This window comes from Myotis brandtii, unplaced genomic scaffold, assembly GCF_000412655.1.
Source record: "Myotis brandtii unplaced genomic scaffold, ASM41265v1 scaffold123, whole genome shotgun sequence".
Classification (NCBI taxonomy): domain Eukaryota; kingdom Metazoa; phylum Chordata; class Mammalia; order Chiroptera; family Vespertilionidae; genus Myotis; species Myotis brandtii.
The window spans coordinates 3,889,913-3,910,174 of NW_005354291.1; the positions used below are offsets into that span (position 1 = coordinate 3,889,913).

Sequence of the window (20,262 nt, forward strand, 5' to 3'; positions counted from 1 at the left end):
GCGGGGGGGCATTTGGGGGGAAGCAGGCGGGCAGGCGGAGTGGTTAGAGGCAGGCAGGCAGGCAGGTGAGCTGTTAGGAGTCAACAGTCCTGGATTACGAGAGGGATGTTCGACTGCTGATTTAGGCCCGATCCCTGTAAACTGGCAGGACATTTTTCAAGGGGTCCCAAATTGGAGAGAGTGCAAGCCAGACTGAGGAACACACCCTCCCCTGTGCACGAATTTCGTGCACCGGGCCACTAGTCTATAATAATAAAAGCGTAATATGCTAATTAGACCGGACAGCCAAACGACCTTCCAGACGTCATTCTGGACGTCCTTCTGGATGAAGCTGCGGCAGCGGGGGCTGAGGCAGAGGTGGTTAGGGGTGATCAGGCAGGCAGGCAGGCAGGAGAGCGGTTAGGAGCCAGCGGTCTCGGATTGCAAAAGGGATGTCCGACTGCCAGTTTAGGCCCGATCCCATAGGGATCCCTACAAGATCAGGCTTAAACTGGCAGTCAGACATCCCCCGAGGGGTCCCGGATTGCAAGAGAGTGCAGGCCGGGTGGAGGGACCCCCCCTCACCCTTGTGCATGAATTTCGTGTACTGGGCCTCTAGTTTATTCATAATAGGACATACTATTTGCTTCCTAATGAAATGAACTTTGTTGTATATAGTATAACCTCTGAAATATTCTTGACAAAACAACTGGAATCCAGCTAAGCCAAAGATTTAGCTTTCTTAATCAAACATAGGATATACAGAACATTTTAAATAGCATTCTGAAGAAACAATCAGAACAATAAAAGATGTCTACAGTGTAAGTGGCCATGATCTTTTCAAAAATTTAATATGAAGAACCAGATAGATAGAGAATTGCTTTTTACAGAAAACTTGTTAAAATCACTCATTAATTATAATAGTTCATCTGCACATTCTTTTGAATTTTTCAAGTAGATAATTTCATCTGTGAGTAATGAGTTTTATTCTTACTTTTCTATTCTTATACCTATTATTTCTTCTTCTCATCTTATTGCACTGCTGCAATAGCCAGTACAATTTGTAATAGTGGTGATAGCATACACCTTTGTCTTGTTCTAATTCTTAGAAGAAAACCTTTCCACTTGTCTCTAGTGGCTATGATATTTGTTAATGTTTTTTTTTTTTTAATATATCTTAACAGATTAAGGAAGCTTCTTTCTACTCTAGTGATGAATTATATCAAATGCATCTATTATGATGCATTTATTTATTCCTGTGATTTTATTATTCTGGTTAATTACATTGATTTATTCTGGTTAATTCCTGAAGCCTGGCCAGCATGGCTCAGTGGTTGAGCATCAACATGTGAACCAGGAGGTCATGGTTCAATTCCCAATCAGGGCACATGCACGGGTTACAGGCTCAATCCTCAGTGTGGGGCATGCAGGAGGCAACCAATCAATGATTCTCATCATTGATATTTCTCTCTCTCCCTCTACCTTCCTCTCTGAAATCAATAAAAAAATATTTTAAAAAATAATAAATAAATTGCATTCCTAAAATAAAACAAATTTGTTTGCATTTTATCTTGCACATATATTATCAGACTTGATCTGCTCAAGTCTATGCCTTCATATTCACAAGAGAAGTTAGTCTTTATATTTTGTTTCTTTTTCAGCTCCTGTTAGGTTTTGATATTAAGGTTAAAATGAGTAAATGTTCCTTATTTTCTATATCTGGAAGGTTTGGTGAAGATTGTTAATATTTCCTTAAATGTTTGAAAGAATTCACCACTGAAGCCATCTGGTTAAAATTTTCCTTGGAGAAGAATTATAATTATGGATTCAAAATATCAGTTTAATTAAAAATTTTCAAATTTATTGAAAAAATGTTTTCAAAAAAGTAATGGAGAGAACCAATATGGTGGCATAGGCAAATGCCTGTACTCCTGCCTCCCACAACTACATCAAAATTACAGCTAAAATACAGAACGACCATCAGCCAGAATCACCGGAAAGCTGGCTGAATGGAAATCCTACAACTAGAGAGGTAAAGAAGAAAGCACACTGAGACTGGCAGGAGGTGTGGAGGTGCAGAATGGGCTGGCCCAGCACCCACATGGCTGCTTTTTTAATCAGGAGGGAGATGGTTTTAGCAGAGGCCACCTGGGAGGAGCAATGCTTCCCAGCTCCACACCATACACCTCCAGCCCAGGGTCCCAGAGTTGGGAAAAGAAGTCCCTACAGCAGTAAGAACTACGGCCTGTAAAAATCAGTGCGGACTGGGGCTCAGTGATACACAGGCTGCTGGAGACCCAGCTGCTCCTCTTAAAGGGCTGGCACCAGAACTAAACCTACAAGCTCCAGCTTCTTCTGAACTCCAGCACCAGGGTGAGGCTCTGTCTGGCATGGGGCAGGAACTTGGGGGCGGCTTTCTTCCAGACAGAGGTTCTAGCAGTGGGCATTATTCCCATGCTGGGACCTCCCCAGTGCAGGGCTGACTGGCAGCCATTGCTGTTTGCTCCACCCTGGTGATTTCCTGAGACCCCGCCCCACCCAATTTACAACCCCACCCAAGCTGTGCACAGCGGCTTTTGCATATGAATGATCTGTCCTTGCTCAGGCTAAAATCCTGTCAAACAAGCTGCAGCTGGGCCAGGGAGCCCCAAACCTATCAATAAAATGCCCAAGACCTGCACCAGCACCAGCCTACCTTGCTTCACAGCTTGGCCTAGTCTGGGCACTTCCAAACCCAATACAAAGAGGAGGAATCTGCAGATCTCTCTGTAGCTCCTGCTGGGTGGCCCCAGGCAGTGGCTGACTTTACACCTCCCTAGAGCCCCAAGAGCCAGTGTCCCCAGTGGCCAGTGTCAGACCATACCAGATTACAACTCTTCACATCCATAAGCAACACACTCAAGGGGCAGACTCAGTGAGCACTAAAGCCCCACTGAAGCAAGTCCTGCTCCATAAGATGAAGTTTGAAAGTGATATAAGAACCAGATCTTGGGAGACTTTTACATCGTTTTAACAAGCTTGGACTTAATTTTATGGACAATTGTGGAAAAGAGAGTTTTTGTTGTTTATGTTTTTATTTCTCTCTTTTTTTACATATTTTTTATTGATTTGGGAGAGAAAGGGAGAAGGAGAAAGAGATAGAAACATCAATGAAGAGAGATAATCATTGATTGGCTGCCTCCTGCACGCCTCCTACTGGGAATCGAGCCCGCAACCTGGCATGTGCCCTTGACTGGAATTGAACCTGGAACCCTTCAGTCTGTATACCAACGCTCTATCTACTGAGCCAAACCAGCTAGGGAGAGAGTTTTAAATTAAGAGTGGTTTATTCTGTTTTAAGACTTTGATAATTTATTTTTACTGTACTGGGAGTTCTGGTAAGATGAATATTACTGAAATAAAAATAAGGAGATGAGGAAAGTGGTGAGATTGTTATAATGGTTAAACATAAGACAATGAAGATTTGAATTCAGATTAAAGGCATGGCTATGAATAGGAGGAAATATATTCAAGAAATATTTAGGGAATAAAATCAGCAGAACTTGAAGATTCTTTGAATATTAAGTGAAGGAAAAAAAAAAAAGAAAACTCAGTTGCCCCCAGATTTCTAGTAAGGTGGAGAATGGATTGTGGTTTCACCAGTGATAAAGAGTTGCAAATTGAGAAAAGAAAATTAGTTTATCCACTCATTTACTGGAGAGCATTATGCTAAGTGAAATAAGCCAGTCAGAGAAAGACAAGTACCATATGTTTTCACTCATATGTGGAATTGAATGAATTAACTGAACTACCAAGCAAAATAGAGATAGATTCATAGATAGAGAGAAGGCAGACAGTGAAGGGATTGAGGAAAAAAAGAAAGAAAGAAAGAAAGAAAGAAAGAAAGAAAGAAAGAAAGAAAGAAAGAAAGAAAGAAAGAAAGAAAGAAAGGAAGAAAGAAAGAGAGAGAGAAGAAAGAAAGAAAGAAAGAAAGAAAGAAAGAAAGGAGAAAGAAAAGGAAAGGAAAGGAAAGGAAAGAGGAAGGAAAAGAGAGAGAGCTCATGGAGATGGGCAGCAGATTAAGGGAGGGGGAGGGGATTGGGTGGAAGTGGAACAGGGCATAGAGGGGATTAATGGTGATGGAAAAATAAAATGAGGAGTTTAGGTTAAGAAAGGTTGAATTTTCCCGGTTGGTGTTGCTCAGTGGTTGAGCATTGACCTATGAACAGGAGGTCATGGATCGATTCTTGGTCAGGGCACATGCCCTGGTTGGGGGCTCAGTCCCCAGTGGGAGGGGGGCATGAGGGTGGTGGCTGATCAGTGATTCTCTCTCATCGTTGATGTTTTTATCTGTCTCTCCCTCTCTAAAATCAATAAAATATATTTTTTAAAAGGTTGAATTTAAAGCTGTTTATTATGCATTTGAACATACAAGGCTGAAATTTTCTGGGAAAAGCATTTTCATGAAGTCCTAAATGACAACATAGAATTGGGAACAGAGTTTCAACCTTGAGAGTGGACATATTTCACAAAGAGAGGTTGTAGAATGAGAAATTCAGAGGATTAATAATGGAATCTGGGAGCATCAATGATTAAGGTGTAGAAAAAGGCAAAACAGAAAGAAGTCAGAAATAAATATCAGAGAATATTAGGAGAACTCGGAGACTATGTTGGCATGATAACCCAAAAGTGAGAGAAGAAACAAAATGGTAAGTGCAACTGAAAAATCTAGTAATGTGAGGGCTAAATGGTCTTACTGGTTTAGTAATGATAATGTCATCCCCATTAGTAAAAGCATTAATGACACAGTAGGGACAGAAGCCTCAACCTAATGGGAAATGAGAAGGGACACTGACAAGAGAAATAACTTTGAAAACTTAAATTCCAAACTTTCCAATATGTTTCTTAAAGCAAAGTGTTTCCAAGTGAGCATTCCAAGGAACACATTTTAAAATATGATATTATTCTTCCCCCAAATGTCCATTGTTCATGTAAGTTCTCCTAGTCAAAGTTTCATTTGTTTGAGCTCTAACCACCTCGGGCAGTATTTTGTAGTTGAATGCTCTCTCCAGGCGATTGGGAACCCTTTGAACTTGAACAGCTATATTTCTTCAATTTTTCAGAAACGAACATGAAATTGAACTGCAATTACTAGTTTTAGTTTATGGCCCCAAGGAATGAAACTATTGGCATCAGAACACTGAAGGCAAGACCTTGTTAATATAGACACTATAAATCTTATGCAAAGTGAATTTGTTTCCATATCAAAAAATAGTGAAATCAATAAATAGAACTCTTTAATAAGCACTAAATGAAACGTTTAGAAACCTGTGCAGAAATAAGTTTTAGTCATGACACCTTTTTCTTTAAGTTGCATTTACCTTTTTTAGTGGAGGCAGCTCCAGCCTCTTCCTTGGCTCGATCAATTTCTGCAAAATTCAGATGGTAAAGAATGAAAAATAAGTATCAGAGATGCCAGGTGGATATCGATAGTATTGTAAGTCAGACAAGACTAAACTGTCCAAAAGATAAAATATATGTGGCACCTTAGAGCAAATCAAGCAGCAGAGAAGGTCAAACTATAAAGCAGGTGTATTTTTATAAACTATGGTAGTGAACTTCTTTAAGTAGCAATACAGACACTCTCTTCCAGGATTTCACAATGCAATATCAAAATTTTAGCTTTTATAAGTAGTGACCATAAAAGCAGGTAGCTTATTCCACAAAATACACTGGAATACTAATTTATTAGTTTATAATTAAATCTAAAATGATATGAGTTAGAGGAAAGAGGACTTAAAAGGCCTTCTTTTTTGGCCTTTAAGTATGGTATATCAAGAAGTATTTGACATCAATCAATTAGCTTTGCATTATAAGAGATCAGCCATAATATAACACAAATTTTATTTGAATATTGATTGCTTTGAGCGAGAGAAAAAATAGAATCAAAAAGGCCAAAATACTTTCTTGGAGTTTCTCTGAATATCTAGTGTGGAAGATAGGAGAGCTGCCTTTAAGACATAATCTAAAATGCTGGTCCCAGTACAAAATGTTGGACCTCAAATCAAGACTAATTAAAGTTGAAGTTTTCTGTCATCCACAGGAAACTAAGATATAGATCTCCAGCTTGTCTGTGTCCTTCAGTATTTTCCCTGTACTGATTTTGGCTTCCTCAGGACCTAAACAATTTCACACCACAAACTCAATCACCATTCTAGCTATTCCATTTAAGTGAGTGCTAATAATATATCACCTTTTACTCTTTCCATGGACTTGCTCTAACCCAGTCAATCTTATCTATCTTTTAAAATTCAATACCATGGAATCACATCACATACACACTTCCTGTTCACTAAACTATGCATCATACTTTCTCAATTGTTCTCATAATTTAAGGTCATGTAAATTAATATCCCAAATGTTAAAGTTATATATGCAAAACTATGTACACCATAATATATGGGTGATTTAAGAAATTTTAAAAGTATTTGTAATGATACACAATTTTTACCTTAGGCATTAACTTTACACACAACCTATTGCATATAGTAGCATGTAAAAATAAAAATTACATTGTATGGTTTTAAGGTCAAAAAAATGTTTTTTCCCAGAGGGGAAATGGCTGATTACATTGTTAGTAGAGAATTTAAACAATTATGAATTATCCCTAATGAATTTTTTTCTTGAGAGATATACCCATGTAAAGTCCAAATCTCTCAACAATATAAGGAATTGAATATGAATTCTTTTGCAACTTTTATATTGGGTTGAAGATGATTTGGCAACCTAATTTTGTGGAAACAATGCTGATCTCTTCAAAAGTTGATTTGATAATGTGTTTTGTAGATAGCAGAACTTATAAGGGTTTTTTTTATTGCAAATGAATATTTTAATCTACATGTTATGTTTTTTTTATGAAGAAAATGTTCATTTCAGAGTAATCATCAATCTAAGGTTTTCTACTAATATTGCAAAGTTATCAGTTTTGTTTTATATATATTTCTGGTAATGCATTTCTACAGACCAAGTATTAGTATCCTAAAGACTTCATAATATAAAGTTCCAATCAGATTTATATTAACTAAATTTTTTTATGGAATATAAATGGAATTTAAAATTCATGTAAACCTTCTCTTTTAAAGTCTACTATGACTATATGAACACTTCCATGTGTAATTTTTCAAAAACATTTTCAATAAGTTACTCAACATAATATTTTCAAATTTTCTCTGATAGATTCATAAATTATATACTATCTCAAAAACCCAGCACTAAATAAAAAAATGAATTTGTTTTATGTATCAGTACTTTTTTAATACTGAAGGAGCTCTAACTGAAAAGAAAAAATATTAATACATTATGTACAATACAGGTTTAGCCATAAATTCCTATACAAAAAGCTTAGAGAATCTAAAAGTATATTTTTCTAAAATTAAATACATGCAATTATGCCAAAATAATTTTTATTAATGACAGTCTGTTAGGTACTATATTGAATTAAGAAATACTGACAAAATAATTAGCATTTCTCTCTAAGAGTATTTGCTACGATTGAAGCAGATGCCACAGTATATTATAGTTATCAGTCAATATTTACAATGCGAGGATACAGACGTTAAAAGGAAAACTATGACATTACAACAGTAGTAATTAATAAAATTTGGGGGGCCTCATTTTATTAAAGACAAAATGACTTCACTGGTAGACAAATTATGTTGCCTACTGGTTTGACCAAGTGATTAATCATTAGAAATATTAAGTCTGATGTGTTTAAGAAGCTGAAGAAATCAATTAACATTCTGCAGAAGGGGAAACTAAAATACAAAAAACTCAAAAAGGGATTATGATCTGGACAAATTAACATTTACAAATGAAAATCTATAGAGAAATTTTAATAAGAATGAACTCACAGAAAATATAAGGTTAACTATGCATGTTATTGCGACAAATTAGGTGAACATAGCAAAATATATTTGGTAAGCCAGCTTTAAAAATCAGCATTAGCATTGTCTATAACAGAAAACTTAAGTGAGTAAGCTGCTGAAATAAGCTTATTTTTTAATGTTTTATTCAACATACTTGCTTTTACTTCTTTTTCACTTGGAGCTGATAAAGACAAGAAATAATGTCTAAATTAATTACACATCTACTTGTCTCTAACATATTTTTAAGGTTATTTTCATTTTTTAAATGGAAGCTAATAAAAATAGATTTGAGGAGGAGAAAATGCAACACTGTGCCATTTCTTTTGATGTACTTTATTTAAATATATGCCATAGACCATAATTCTTTTTTCATATTCGTATACCTTCTCCCAACATAGAATGCTCATTCCTAACTTATTCATTCTGTTTTCCATTCTAAAATATCTAAGAATCTTATTGTTTTCATATACAAGCCAATTCATTTTTCTTGAAGTCTATAAAATGGTATAAAAAATGAAGTGAATTGATAAATTATCCAATGGTTTAAAATTTTAAAATAAAGTTAATTATTGTTAAGCTTCTACATTATCATGAATCCCTAGACTGAGCAGATAATGGTTTTAAGGAATTTAAATTATTGTATTTTGTCAGGTTCAGTACTAGACAATAATGTTTAGCTATTAAAACTCTTGAAACTGATTACACTCATAGTCATTCTGTTGCGTCTCTATGCTTCTGGGTTGTTGCTTTGTTTTAGTTTTCTGCGTATATGAATAAGTGAGAATATGTGTAATGGCCCACTTGTGGAAATGTTACCCATGACCAAATAGTCTGTTTTCTGTGAGATAAACAAAAAAAAATCCTTTTGAAAGGATAAGTAACAGCAATGTTAACATGAAGTGGTTAAATGTGCGATTATTTCATATGGTAAATTATTTGAAAGTCACTCATATTTAAATGCTTAAAATAAATGTTCTTAACCTACTTGATATTTCTCTTTCCATTCAATCAACCATTATCAAGTGCCCACCATATGCTGACTTCAGAATGAGCACTCTGGGAATTGAGATATAAAAGGCAATCCTTAACCTCTAAATTATGATTATTTAAAGTGAAAAAAAGAAAAGGTAATATGATTATATCAGTATATTAAGTGCTTTTATAAAAGAAAGAAAATGATACTATGCGAACTAGTTGGAGAGACACATAAATGGATTTGGGTTGTCTGAGGAATATTATAAAGTTGGAAGAAGATTTAGAAATATGATTTCAGACCTGTGGCAGTTTGTGGTCTATGGAACAGGTAAGAATATGGTAAAGCTATATTTGCATGGTTATTTACATAATATTAAGTAAATGCTATTTTAATTGAAATACAATAAAATAGCAGGAGTGACTAGTAGACACACAAGAAAAATCAATGAAGTTCCTTGAGTAGAAGTGTGCCAGGCAAAATCAACAGATTATGTTATAAAATGAGGTCAATAAAAAATTTCAGAAATTTGCATTTATTTTCATCTGAAACCACTAGTAGGGCAAGTTCAATGCTAGAACTTTTTAGAAAACCATTTAATATCTATACTAATTACATTTTTAGTTTTTGTTTGTTTTATGTTTATTTTTTGGTTGTCTGATTCCCAATTCAATTTTTCACTATTAGACTATAAATACATCGAGGGAAAAAATTGACTCTACTCTCATTGAAATGCCAGAGTACTTAAGCATTTGGAATAGGGAGAGAATATTTGCTTAAATGAAATATTTCATATATTTTTTTAAAAATATTTTTATTTATTTCAGAAAGGAAGGGAGAAGGAGATAGATAGAAACATCAATGATGAGAGAGAGTCATTGATAAGCTGCTTCCTGCACGCCCTACATTGGGGATCGAGCCTGCAACCCGGGCATGTGCCCTGACTGGGAATTGAACTGTGACCTCCTGGTTCATAGGTCGATGCTCAACCACTGAGCTACACCGGTTGGGCTCAATATTTCATATTTTAAAAGCAAAGCAATACCAGACACAATTACAGACAGCATTTGATCTTATTTTGTTTTTAATTTTTTTTTTTTACACTAAACTGTAAAACAGTGCTTCTCAGACACTGGGGATCTTAGGAGGTCACAGATTCTAATTCAGTAGCCTGGAGTGGGACCAGAGATTCTGCTTTGCTTGCAAGGTTTCAGATGGTTCTGGTGCTGCTGGTTCATAGCATACATTGAGCAGCAGGAGTGTCACGTAATATTTGTCTTTCAATGTCTAAAACTTTAGTAGTGTTATCTCTAAGTGAAGAAGTTGGGATGGGGCTAGGGGGAGTGAGAGAAGAATTTCCTGTCCGTTCCTGTCATGGCCCTCACTGCCCTCTGAGCTGCAGCATTAATAAACACTGGGCATCTGGTAGAAAGAACCCAGCAACACTGGCCTGACTCACCTGAATGTTCCTTCTTTGGTGGCTTTGCTGTATCAAACAAGACAAGAAAAAAGTCAACATTTCATGTTATTAGATCACAATTCAGTATGTGATGGCAAATTAAATCATATCTTGAAATTAAGAAGATAGAGGCAATTAAAAATAGTTACCTGGTTCTGTATGTTTTTCTTTCTTTTCCTGTTCTGAAACATATTATTATCATTATTATTATTATTCCAATTTTGTGCATCCAAACTTAATTGTCTTAACACAAAGAAACATGTATGTGCTAATGCAGGACTGTGGCAAGTAATAACTGCTCTAAAAAAACTAATATTATATATTCAGAACAAGTATGTCCTTCTACTTCCCTTCACAGAGTTCTGTCACAGAACAGCATGGAACTATATTTGAGTCTTTTCTTTCTTTTGTTTTTTGAAAAAATTATAAGTCACAGGAATTTACAAAAATATGTACAGGAAGGTCTCATGTGCTCCTCACCCTGTGCCCCCTACCATGATTTATTTTAAGCTAAGACAAAATACAGCCTCTTAAGCTGTGTTAACTAGAAAAGTAGGAACAAAATAAGAATATAGGGTTGGAGATGTATAACTGAATGAAGTAATCTTAAAGACAAAAAAAAAAACAACAACACCCTAGATCAAACAAATTAAAAAATGCAACAATAACAATAAAAACATGTTTTGATGATAAACCAGAACAAATATATTCATTTGAAAAGAATCAATAGTTGTTTAGAGGACAAATCTTTTTCTTTCCCTTACTACTGCCCAATTCAAAATCCACAGATCTTTCCAAAGAGGAAAGCAGTTGAGATGTAAATGAGCTTCTAAGAAGGCTTCTCTATTTATTAACTACATCAATGCCCTGAATGAAGATGGCCAAGGATCCTCAGCAAATCTGCGGGAAATTTTAAATCATATAGACTGCGATGAAGTGCGGACTTTAAGAAATATATATATAACCCTACATATATTTTGCATATATAAAAATATATATGGATAATTTAATACCATTTTTTAAATCTCCAGTTATTTCTCATTTTCCTCTCGGTGCAATGGTTTATAGAGTGGTTTCTGTATTCCTGTGCCAGTGCTCCTCAGCTGCTTTGCACACTCATAAATCACAACCTTCTTCATAGGCAGACTGCTCCCCCTGGCTGAGCTGTAGTATAATTTCATGATTCTCTCCACAGGATATTTTAGAGCATTTTTATGACAGAGACATTCTCAGCATCCTGACCTTTTTGCAGGACCAAGTCATGCATATATATTTTTTAAATTTGGTGTGCATTTTAAAACATGATTTTAATATTATTGGGATCTTTAAAACCTCTGATTTCTAATGCTAATTGAATATGGTTAAGGTAAGGATCTTTATTTCTATTTCTTAATTATGACCTATTTTCTTTAGAGGAGAGTATATGTCTGCAAAGGACATGACCTCAAGGATTTACTGAATTGTTAGCAAATAGCTTTAGTACTGTGTGTTAAAGCAACTGCAGGTGCTGCCTAAGATATGGATCCTAAGCAAAGGTATTCCACAGAGCCCAGAGGAGCACTTGTAGGAGGAAAATTCATGCTATGGACAAAATGTTAGATATCATGGGAACATGCCAAGGTATTTTGGATTACAAGAAAGAAAGAAATAGAAGAGAAGTTGTAAAACTGGTCTGTAAAAGAATTACTACTCAGGCTTTGCTAAGGACAGAACTAACCAGATTATCAAGACTAAATTACACCCACAGTTTTGGTTAATGGATACAGTTGTATTTTAGGTTAGGAGGCTATGGATAATATTATTAGATGATTACATGAGTTTAAAAAAGAACTCTAAGACTATAACATGCCTTGCAGTTCACACTGACCCTCCCCACTCCCAGGTTGTGTATTTTTTCATCTTGATAAAAAACAACAACAAATAATTCACATGCACAAAATGTAGAAAAGGGAGACTGGAAACTGCAAGTCTTCATGTGCCAGCGGGTAGTTGTATAGAGAAAACACACACACACATCTTCATGCATTTCCTTACTTTTTCCCTTGGGTTGTTCTGTTGAAAGAAAACATTGCTCTTAAAAACATTAAAGATAAAGTTTACTTCTCCAACACACTGGTTCGACTATAATTTTGTCAACCCCTCCCTCATCCTCTTCCCTTAAGTTTCACAGTGAGTGCTGCTCTGAGGTATTGCTGCTTATTATAGGTGTTTCCTTAATTTGATTGTAATATACTCTTTGACAACGAATTAACCTAGGACCAAATGTCTAACCACTTTAAATAATTTATACCTTGCAGTCTTCATAAATACATGTGAACACAAAAACACATACGAATAAATACAGAAGAAACTGGTATACTTGCTATGAGTTATGATTCTATTCAACACAAAGAAACTATTTAGTTTCCTATTTAATGCTGATGTATCAAAGATTAATTGAATTTATACTTTCCAGTGAAATAAATGCTTGGTACTAAGCATTGTTCAAATTTTTTTCGTCAAGCAAATATGTCTTTGAAAACAATTACTGTGAAAGGAAAACATATACAGTCTTTCTTTTTTATTACTGCCAAATATTTCTCAGAGCAGTATTATCAGAAAAGACTCGACTCTTGTTTTTTTTTCTTTCTCTCTTTCAACCTCAATATTTTTCCTCTCTCCTCTTTCCCATATGTATGGTTTTTTTCTATGTTAATCCTTTAAAAAGTAATGCTAATTGGGGTTCATCAAATATAAGACAGAATCGGAAAATATTTCCAATACCTTCTGCAGATGTTTTTGTTTTCTTGGAATCTGAAAACACAAAGATAAATTATTGATAAAGCAGATAAGTTCAATCAACAACTGATTAGCTCACAACAAAATGTTCATTCACCTTGAAATCATTTTCAACAAAATGGATTGATTACATATTTTTAGAATTTAGGGCTTAAAGAGAAATTTTTAAGAGGGTGAGTCTGAGAATGAGATAGGAAGTGAGAAACTTGTTGAAGTATAAAATATGAAAAAGTAAGAAAAAATAGCCATATATAATTTGCATAGACATTACATTGTATCTATAAAAGAAGTTAATAATATTTTCATAGAAAGACAATCTGAACAATATATGATCTGTTTCCATAAAAATTAGCTGGAGTCCATGATTTTAGTTTGCAACTTTTTTTTCATTTGTTCAATCTCAAGCAGTCCAGGTGAAATATGTTGTACTCTCTTTGAATAATCAATACATTTTCAATATAAACATTTAATTATTCCAATTGTAATGGAAAAGAAACTGGTGGATTTTAGCTTATGGGTTACTAATGAACACATCATTATACTTATTAACTGCTATTTAGTAAAGTGTATTCAGTGGTCAGCAGACATCTATTTTATTTTTAGTCTTTTGGTTATTCAACTTAGATCTGAGAAATACGTTATTTCCAGAATATAGGCCATGAAACTATCATTCCTATCACTTTAAAATAAAGAGGCTTTTGAGCTTTAATTTAGGATGGAGGCAAGTTAACTCAGATTTTTGCTTAGAATATTTTATTTATTATACTCTGTGTTCTTTCTTTTACCTCTTCTGTAACTGAATTTTGAAATTCTCCAATATTAGTGAAATTAGAATCATAACAATGAACCACAAATTGCTACTTGCAAAAGGTAAATAAACTCTTTTCTGGTTGACAATTGTATGGCTTAGAACCTAGAACAGTAGACATCCACTAACAGTTTGCAAGTTAATGGATTTGTGTGCCTTATGGTGAGATGGGTTCATAGCATGATTTTACTTCCACAAAGAAGTAATGGACCTAAAATGTTTGAAGAGGACAATGTGCGGGAGTCTGTTCACAAAAACTGTTAGATGGTCAACTGAGTTGTTATGTAGAAAAATGTGGCAGTATAATGAAAGTATCAACCTTCTTCCATAGAATTATAAGCTGAAAGCACATTTTAGGAAAACAACTTGGAAAGAATCTAGAAAGCCATAAAAATGAGCATGCTTTTCATATAATACTTACAGTTCTATATTTCCCCCTAAAAGCGCTCAAGCGCTCTCTCGCTCTCTCTCTCTCTCTCTCTCTCTCTTTGATTTCGGAGAGGGAGGGAGAGAGACAGAAACATCAATGTTGAGAATCATTGATAGGTTGCCTCCTGTATGCCCCCTACTGGGGATTGAGCTCCCAATCTGGTCATATGCCCCAATCAGGAATCAAACTGACTTCCTGATTCATAGGTTGATACTCAACCACTGAGCTACACCATGCTTTTTTAATGTCACTTTTTACACCTCTAAATGTTTGGAATATTAAACAGTAGGGGGACTATAAAGAATACACTGTCATTAAAACGATGTTTCTTCAACTTCTTTCTGAATTTCTAATTTTTCTGTAATAAGGATATGTTTCACATAAGGAAAAAAACAAACAAGCCTTATTTTTAAAAATGATAGGTCCTTGGAACAGAACATTTATTTATTCAGTAAACATTTCTAAACACTATTATGTCTAAAAGTAAACGAATTTTAGACTAGACTTTATTAATATTCACCACCTTCCCCACAAAGAAATCAATCTTTTTCTCGCTATTAAGTTTCTCATCAGAAACTATAATGGATTGGGTTAAATTTGCTATCTAAAACACAAGTGCTTTGTAAGCACTTTCACATTCATTTCCTTCATGAATAATTATTCTAATCAAGTGAGTACTTTAAACATATAGAAAAAATATCATATTAAATAATTTTATATAAGAACATGATAAATATCATCTTTGTCATTTACCTAACTATATATTAACAATATATAGTGCCTACTTCTGTTTAAAGACATGGATTTCTATAGCACAGCAGCTGAAAGTCTGAAGTGGATAGTTCAATGGCCATCATGACTTTTCAATGTGTTTAGCTCCAGTATAGTGGAGCAGGATTTCTGCCTGCCCAACAGGTCATGTGATCCTCACTGAGTATCTTTTGAGCCCAGAATGCTGCCAACATGGAAAACACAAGCAGAGCATGGTGAGCCCATAGTTATTCAGGAATACAATTGAAATAAAACTTGGGAATAATGTTGAAACAGACAGGGGATAAATGTGGCAGATTAGGGCAAGGTTATTTCCAAACACCCCATTTTCCAACTAGAAGCTGGCATGAGATAGATGTGGAAAGCTAAATACAATATGCATATCTATAAAATGTCTGTTGTTTTAAATTTGTTTTCTTTCTTCCTACTAATAAGAATTGATAATATATTGTACTAAATAGCAATTGTACTAAAATGAAAGAAAAAATAATATGCAGTTCAGGATCAGGTAGAGTGTAACACTTATTGAGATAAAAAAATATTTCATGAAGTTGAAATGTAAAAATGAACAAGCCATGATCTATCGGACTAGAACTTTAAAAAGTTCACTATATTTGCGTGTAAGAACAGGAAACCATAGTTAAATTAACTTAAAATGATGTCATTAAAAAATCATCTTTTGGAGCCAACAGAGCAGCAGACTTACAAAGTAAAATACTCAAGTAACCGAAAAATATAATGCTTGCAATTGAAAGATCACATTCTGACTCTTAAGAGCTATAAGTACCAGCCTTTAATACTCATGCTATTAAACTTCATTATGCCCTCTCAGCACTCTGCCAAAACAGCTTAAAAATATCATAAAGGCTTATGTGGCGACTACACCTCCCTAAAAACCATCTGCCCAATAATCTGAACGAGCCTTTTATTAAGAACATTGAGGCCTGTAGCAGCTGTTATTCAAAAGTAGTGATGTGTTTGCAATCTGTTCAATTCCATCACTCACTCAACTTTAGTAATGTACCAGGTATGGTCTATTATGTTTCATAAGAGATGCCAGAAGGAAATGAAATACCAATTGACATTGAAGGGAAAAGATAACTCTCTGGTAGTCTAATAATGTTGGTGATGAAGTACCCATCTACTCTGTGAAACTTACCCAACTGACATATGTGTTCAATTACAAAACCAGATATTTTGCATTGTTTTTCAGCATGATTTCTCCAGTTCTGAAGCCCTGGAACTTGAGACTAATTCTTACATGAAGTTTTGCATTTTACTTTACTTCCTCTTGTTCTGGTTATGGGAAACAATAAATCTAATCTGGCTAGTTCTCAATGGAGCTGTATCTTTCAGAAGATAACCTGTGTGGGAATTCATCAAGAAGCAGAATGAGATCTACTGAGATCTGCTAGTGCAACCCAAATAGCAGCTAGTGATTAAATACATCAGAGATGAAATTGCCAACAATTGACTATAATTTTCTAGCCCTCAAATGCTCACTGGATAATAACTCCCAATAATAAAAAGGAATTTTCTTTGCCTGGATATGAAAAATTAAGTGCCTACTCATAATTCTCTGGCTATTATATTTATCTTGAGTCCTACATTATTGCTTCATTCACAGAATGAATATTTGTTGAGTGATGTGTGAAGTGAGGAAATATTTTAGTCCCTGTAGGGGATAAAAGTGAATTAAACATGGTCCCTTTAGTCAAAAGCCTTAAAGTCAATCAGAATAGAAAGAAAATGAATACAAGTAATATGATGTACAGGGTGGCAAACCATGAGTGATGGTAGGAGTTATAGATAAACTCTGATGGGAGATTATAAATGAAAGAGAAAGTATATGTAATTGGGAGGGTCAGACAGAAGTCTTAGAAGAAGGAGAATTTGTTTTGGACCCTGAAAACATTGCATATTTATAGAAGAAAAGGAAAGGGTAAGCTCTGTTATGATAATAGCAGAAACAAAGGCAAGCTAGCACATTTTATGTGTAAAATTGAGAGTGGCTTAGAATAGATGAAGTATCTATATATATAAAAGACTAAGTGACTGTCTGACCGTCCAACCGGTAGCTATGATGCACAATGACTACGAGGGGGCAAACGCTCTAACCAGTAGCTATGAAGCACACTGACCACCAGGGGGCAGACACTCAGCGCAGGAGCTGCCGAGCTGCAGTGACTTGGCAGCAGCAGTTCTCTGGTGATGCACCCCAGAACCAGAGAGGAGGGGGCCCGATTCCAGTGTGTGTCACCCAAGAACCGCCCTCTTGCAATCCAGGACCCCTCGAGGGATGTCGGAGAGCCGGTATAACCCAGATCCCTGCAGGCCAGGACGAGGGTCTTCACCGGCCAGAGGGACCCCTGCTCACTCCGCAGATGCCCTTCGAGCTGCAGCACCACCCCAGGTGCTGCTGGCTGGGGAGCAACCACAGAAGGTTGGCTCCAGGGTGTGTCTGGCCCATCTCACCCAGTCCCACCCCGCCGGCCACCTTCTAATTAATATCCTTTCAATGTGCATGAATCTGTGCACCGGGGCACTAGTATGATACATAAAGGAAGAAATTGGATGGGAATATAGGGCAAAAGGCTCCTCCATGGTGCTGTGATGGTCTTGCACATAATCCATATAGGACAAGCAGGCAAAGGTTGAATCACAGCTAAATTGAGTCTTGACAGGTAGCTTGTGATCCTTCTGGAACATAAGAGGATTGGGGGACGGGGAGGATGCTGTGAGGAGCTGCTGTGAGGCCATCCCCCACATGCCTCCCTATCTCTCCTGGGAGGCTGTCATGAGAGTTTTCTTCTCATCGCCTCCTGGGTTCTCCTTCCTAGATCTTTTTGTAACAGAGCTGCAGACCTTAAAACCACTTGGCTGTAGTATGGAACTGCCTCCTCAGCAGTGAAGGGTTCCTGATTCGTGTTGCATTATCTAGCCTCTCTTCTTTAGGTATCAGCCTTTGTGGTGTGTGGAACAAGAACTATGAAGATCTGGCACCTTTGGCTACTCTCGCTTTGGCTGAGCATGGTTTCCTCAGTCTCAGAAGGGCTCACTGCATCTTTACACGTGGAACTATTCAGGCCTTAGCTTTGCCTTTGCCTAGGCGTGGGCATGACAGGAGGTCAAGAAGCAGACTATAGGGATTTGAATTTCAGGTTAAATCCTTTAGACTATCTTCTGTGGTTAGTGTGAAGTCACTGAATATTTTAAATAGATAGTGACAAAAAAAATAAGCCAATTTAATATTTTGGAAGAAGCTATTATAGGCAGGATAATTATTTAGGTCAGAGATTCCAAATTTTTCATCTCAGGACTCCTTTAACTTCTTAACAATTTTAGAACCCCAAACAGCTTTTATTCATGTAGGTTCTATCAATTTATGTTTATAATTTTAAAACTTAAAGATTAAAAAATAGATATTTATTTATTTAAAAAATAATACACTCATTACATGTTAACATCAATAATATTTTTAGGACAAATACACTTTCAAATATAAAAAAAAATAATGAGATGAGTGACTTTGCTTCACAATTTTGTGACTCTCATTAATATGTGGCTTACTGAGAAGTCAGTTGGATTTACATAACTGCTTTTATATTGAATCTGTTGCAATATCACACATTATATAATCTCTGGCAAACTCCAGTGCACACTCAGGGGAGGATGAAATGTAAAAGGGAAATGATGACGTCATGATTTTATAAAAATAATTTTAACTTTGCAGAACCACCGAAAGGGTCTCCGTGACCCTCAGAAGTCCTTGACCACATACTGAGAACCTCTGATTTCAGGCATCATTTCCTTGGTTCACATGAGAAGTCTAATATCAGTGAGAGGTCACAATTAGAGGGCTGGAGGTTGTGAGTGAAGATTAGCTTTCCTAATTATTATAGGAAGGATTAAACAAAGGAGAGGTCAGGTAATTTAAAAATTCTGGAGGACTAATTGTCAGAGGCAAAGGTAAAACAGAGGTTAAAGCTTATGCCAGAATTTGAGTCTCGGTGTCTATAAGGACAGCAGGACCATTATATAGAGAATAAGCACATTTTAGAGAGAAAAATGCAATTTTATCGGGGCAGATGTTGAGAACCTAACGGAGAGTAAGAGAGAAGATTTGCTAATCGATCATGAGGAAAGTGTCTGAGTGGGGAGAAGGAGTGGTATACAGGGGAAACTTCGGTAGAAACAGGCTTGTCAAAGCAGGACCTCGGTTGAACATTTATTCAATAATGCCATTCCACTCAGGCTAAGATATGGTTGTTCTGAGGCCAAAATTCCCAAGAACAGAAACATAGATGGGCAAAGCTTGTGGAGCCAAGAATCGTTCTTGTTCAGGTTTCTGAAAGAGACTTGATGAGCCAGGCTTGGGATAAAATCTGCACGTGAATTCTAATTTTTAGAGTTCACTCATGCAAGAAACCCTTTGCGGCCTGATGCACAAATCGTCTTTGATATTAAGAAAGTTGTTATGCACGTTTGTGTTTGTATTTTAAAATTCACCAGCAAAAGAACTTCTCAAGAGCATTCTTGTTAAATTCCTAAAATCCTTCTCGTTTTCTCTTTCTCTAGGAAAGTTGTCAGTAATTAGTATCTTTGAACGATATCCAAAAAGTCTGAATGTGAATAGATATAAACTTTGTGTCAAATAAACTTTGTGTAATGTTGAAAATCAAAATTGTATCTGGTATTTGTATAAATTTGCCTCATTTGGATAAACATATGTTCCCTGTCCCTGTGGGAAATAGACCTGTGATCTTTACTGAGATGATAGAAAGTAAGAAACAGAAGTTGAGAAGCTGTTGTCTATATACATTTCTGCTCTGCTTAACAGGAGACACATAAAGAGAAATAGGAACTCATGAAACAAATTCAAATGACTGCCTAGAGTAGCTGAACATTAAGCCTATTCTCCTATTATATACTTGGAACAATAAAAATTATTGTAGATAGCTATTTTTTCTTAAATATAATCATTTCTTGAATGATAATATTAACAAATACTCGGGGACATATGTTTTATATATTTCACTGGATCACATGAATCTCTATAGGCAAATATTCCCAAGCTCTTCCAAATATTGCATATTGAACATGGACAATTAAAAAAAAGATGTATAAAATCTAGAAAAAACAAGAAACGCTGAGCATAGC

At 35.7% G+C, this 20,262-nt stretch overlaps 1 protein-coding gene across 1 annotated transcript in view; it reads right to left on the reverse strand.

The window, feature by feature from the left end:
* LOC106724875 (triadin-like) overlaps positions 1 to 16,243 on the reverse strand; it is a 96,614-nt gene extending 80,371 nt beyond the window's left edge. The window contains exons 1-6 of the mRNA XM_014533917.1: positions 16,240 to 16,243; positions 13,079 to 13,108; positions 10,465 to 10,497; positions 10,316 to 10,342; positions 8,038 to 8,064; positions 5,340 to 5,387 (exon numbers count right to left, since the gene is read on the reverse strand). Of these exons, the coding sequence (XP_014389403.1) occupies positions 5,340 to 5,387; positions 8,038 to 8,064; positions 10,316 to 10,342; positions 10,465 to 10,497; positions 13,079 to 13,108; positions 16,240 to 16,243 (169 nt within the window). The remainder of the gene's footprint in view (positions 1 to 5,339; positions 5,388 to 8,037; positions 8,065 to 10,315; positions 10,343 to 10,464; positions 10,498 to 13,078; positions 13,109 to 16,239) is intronic.
* Positions 16,244 to 20,262: the final 4,019 nt, after the last annotated feature.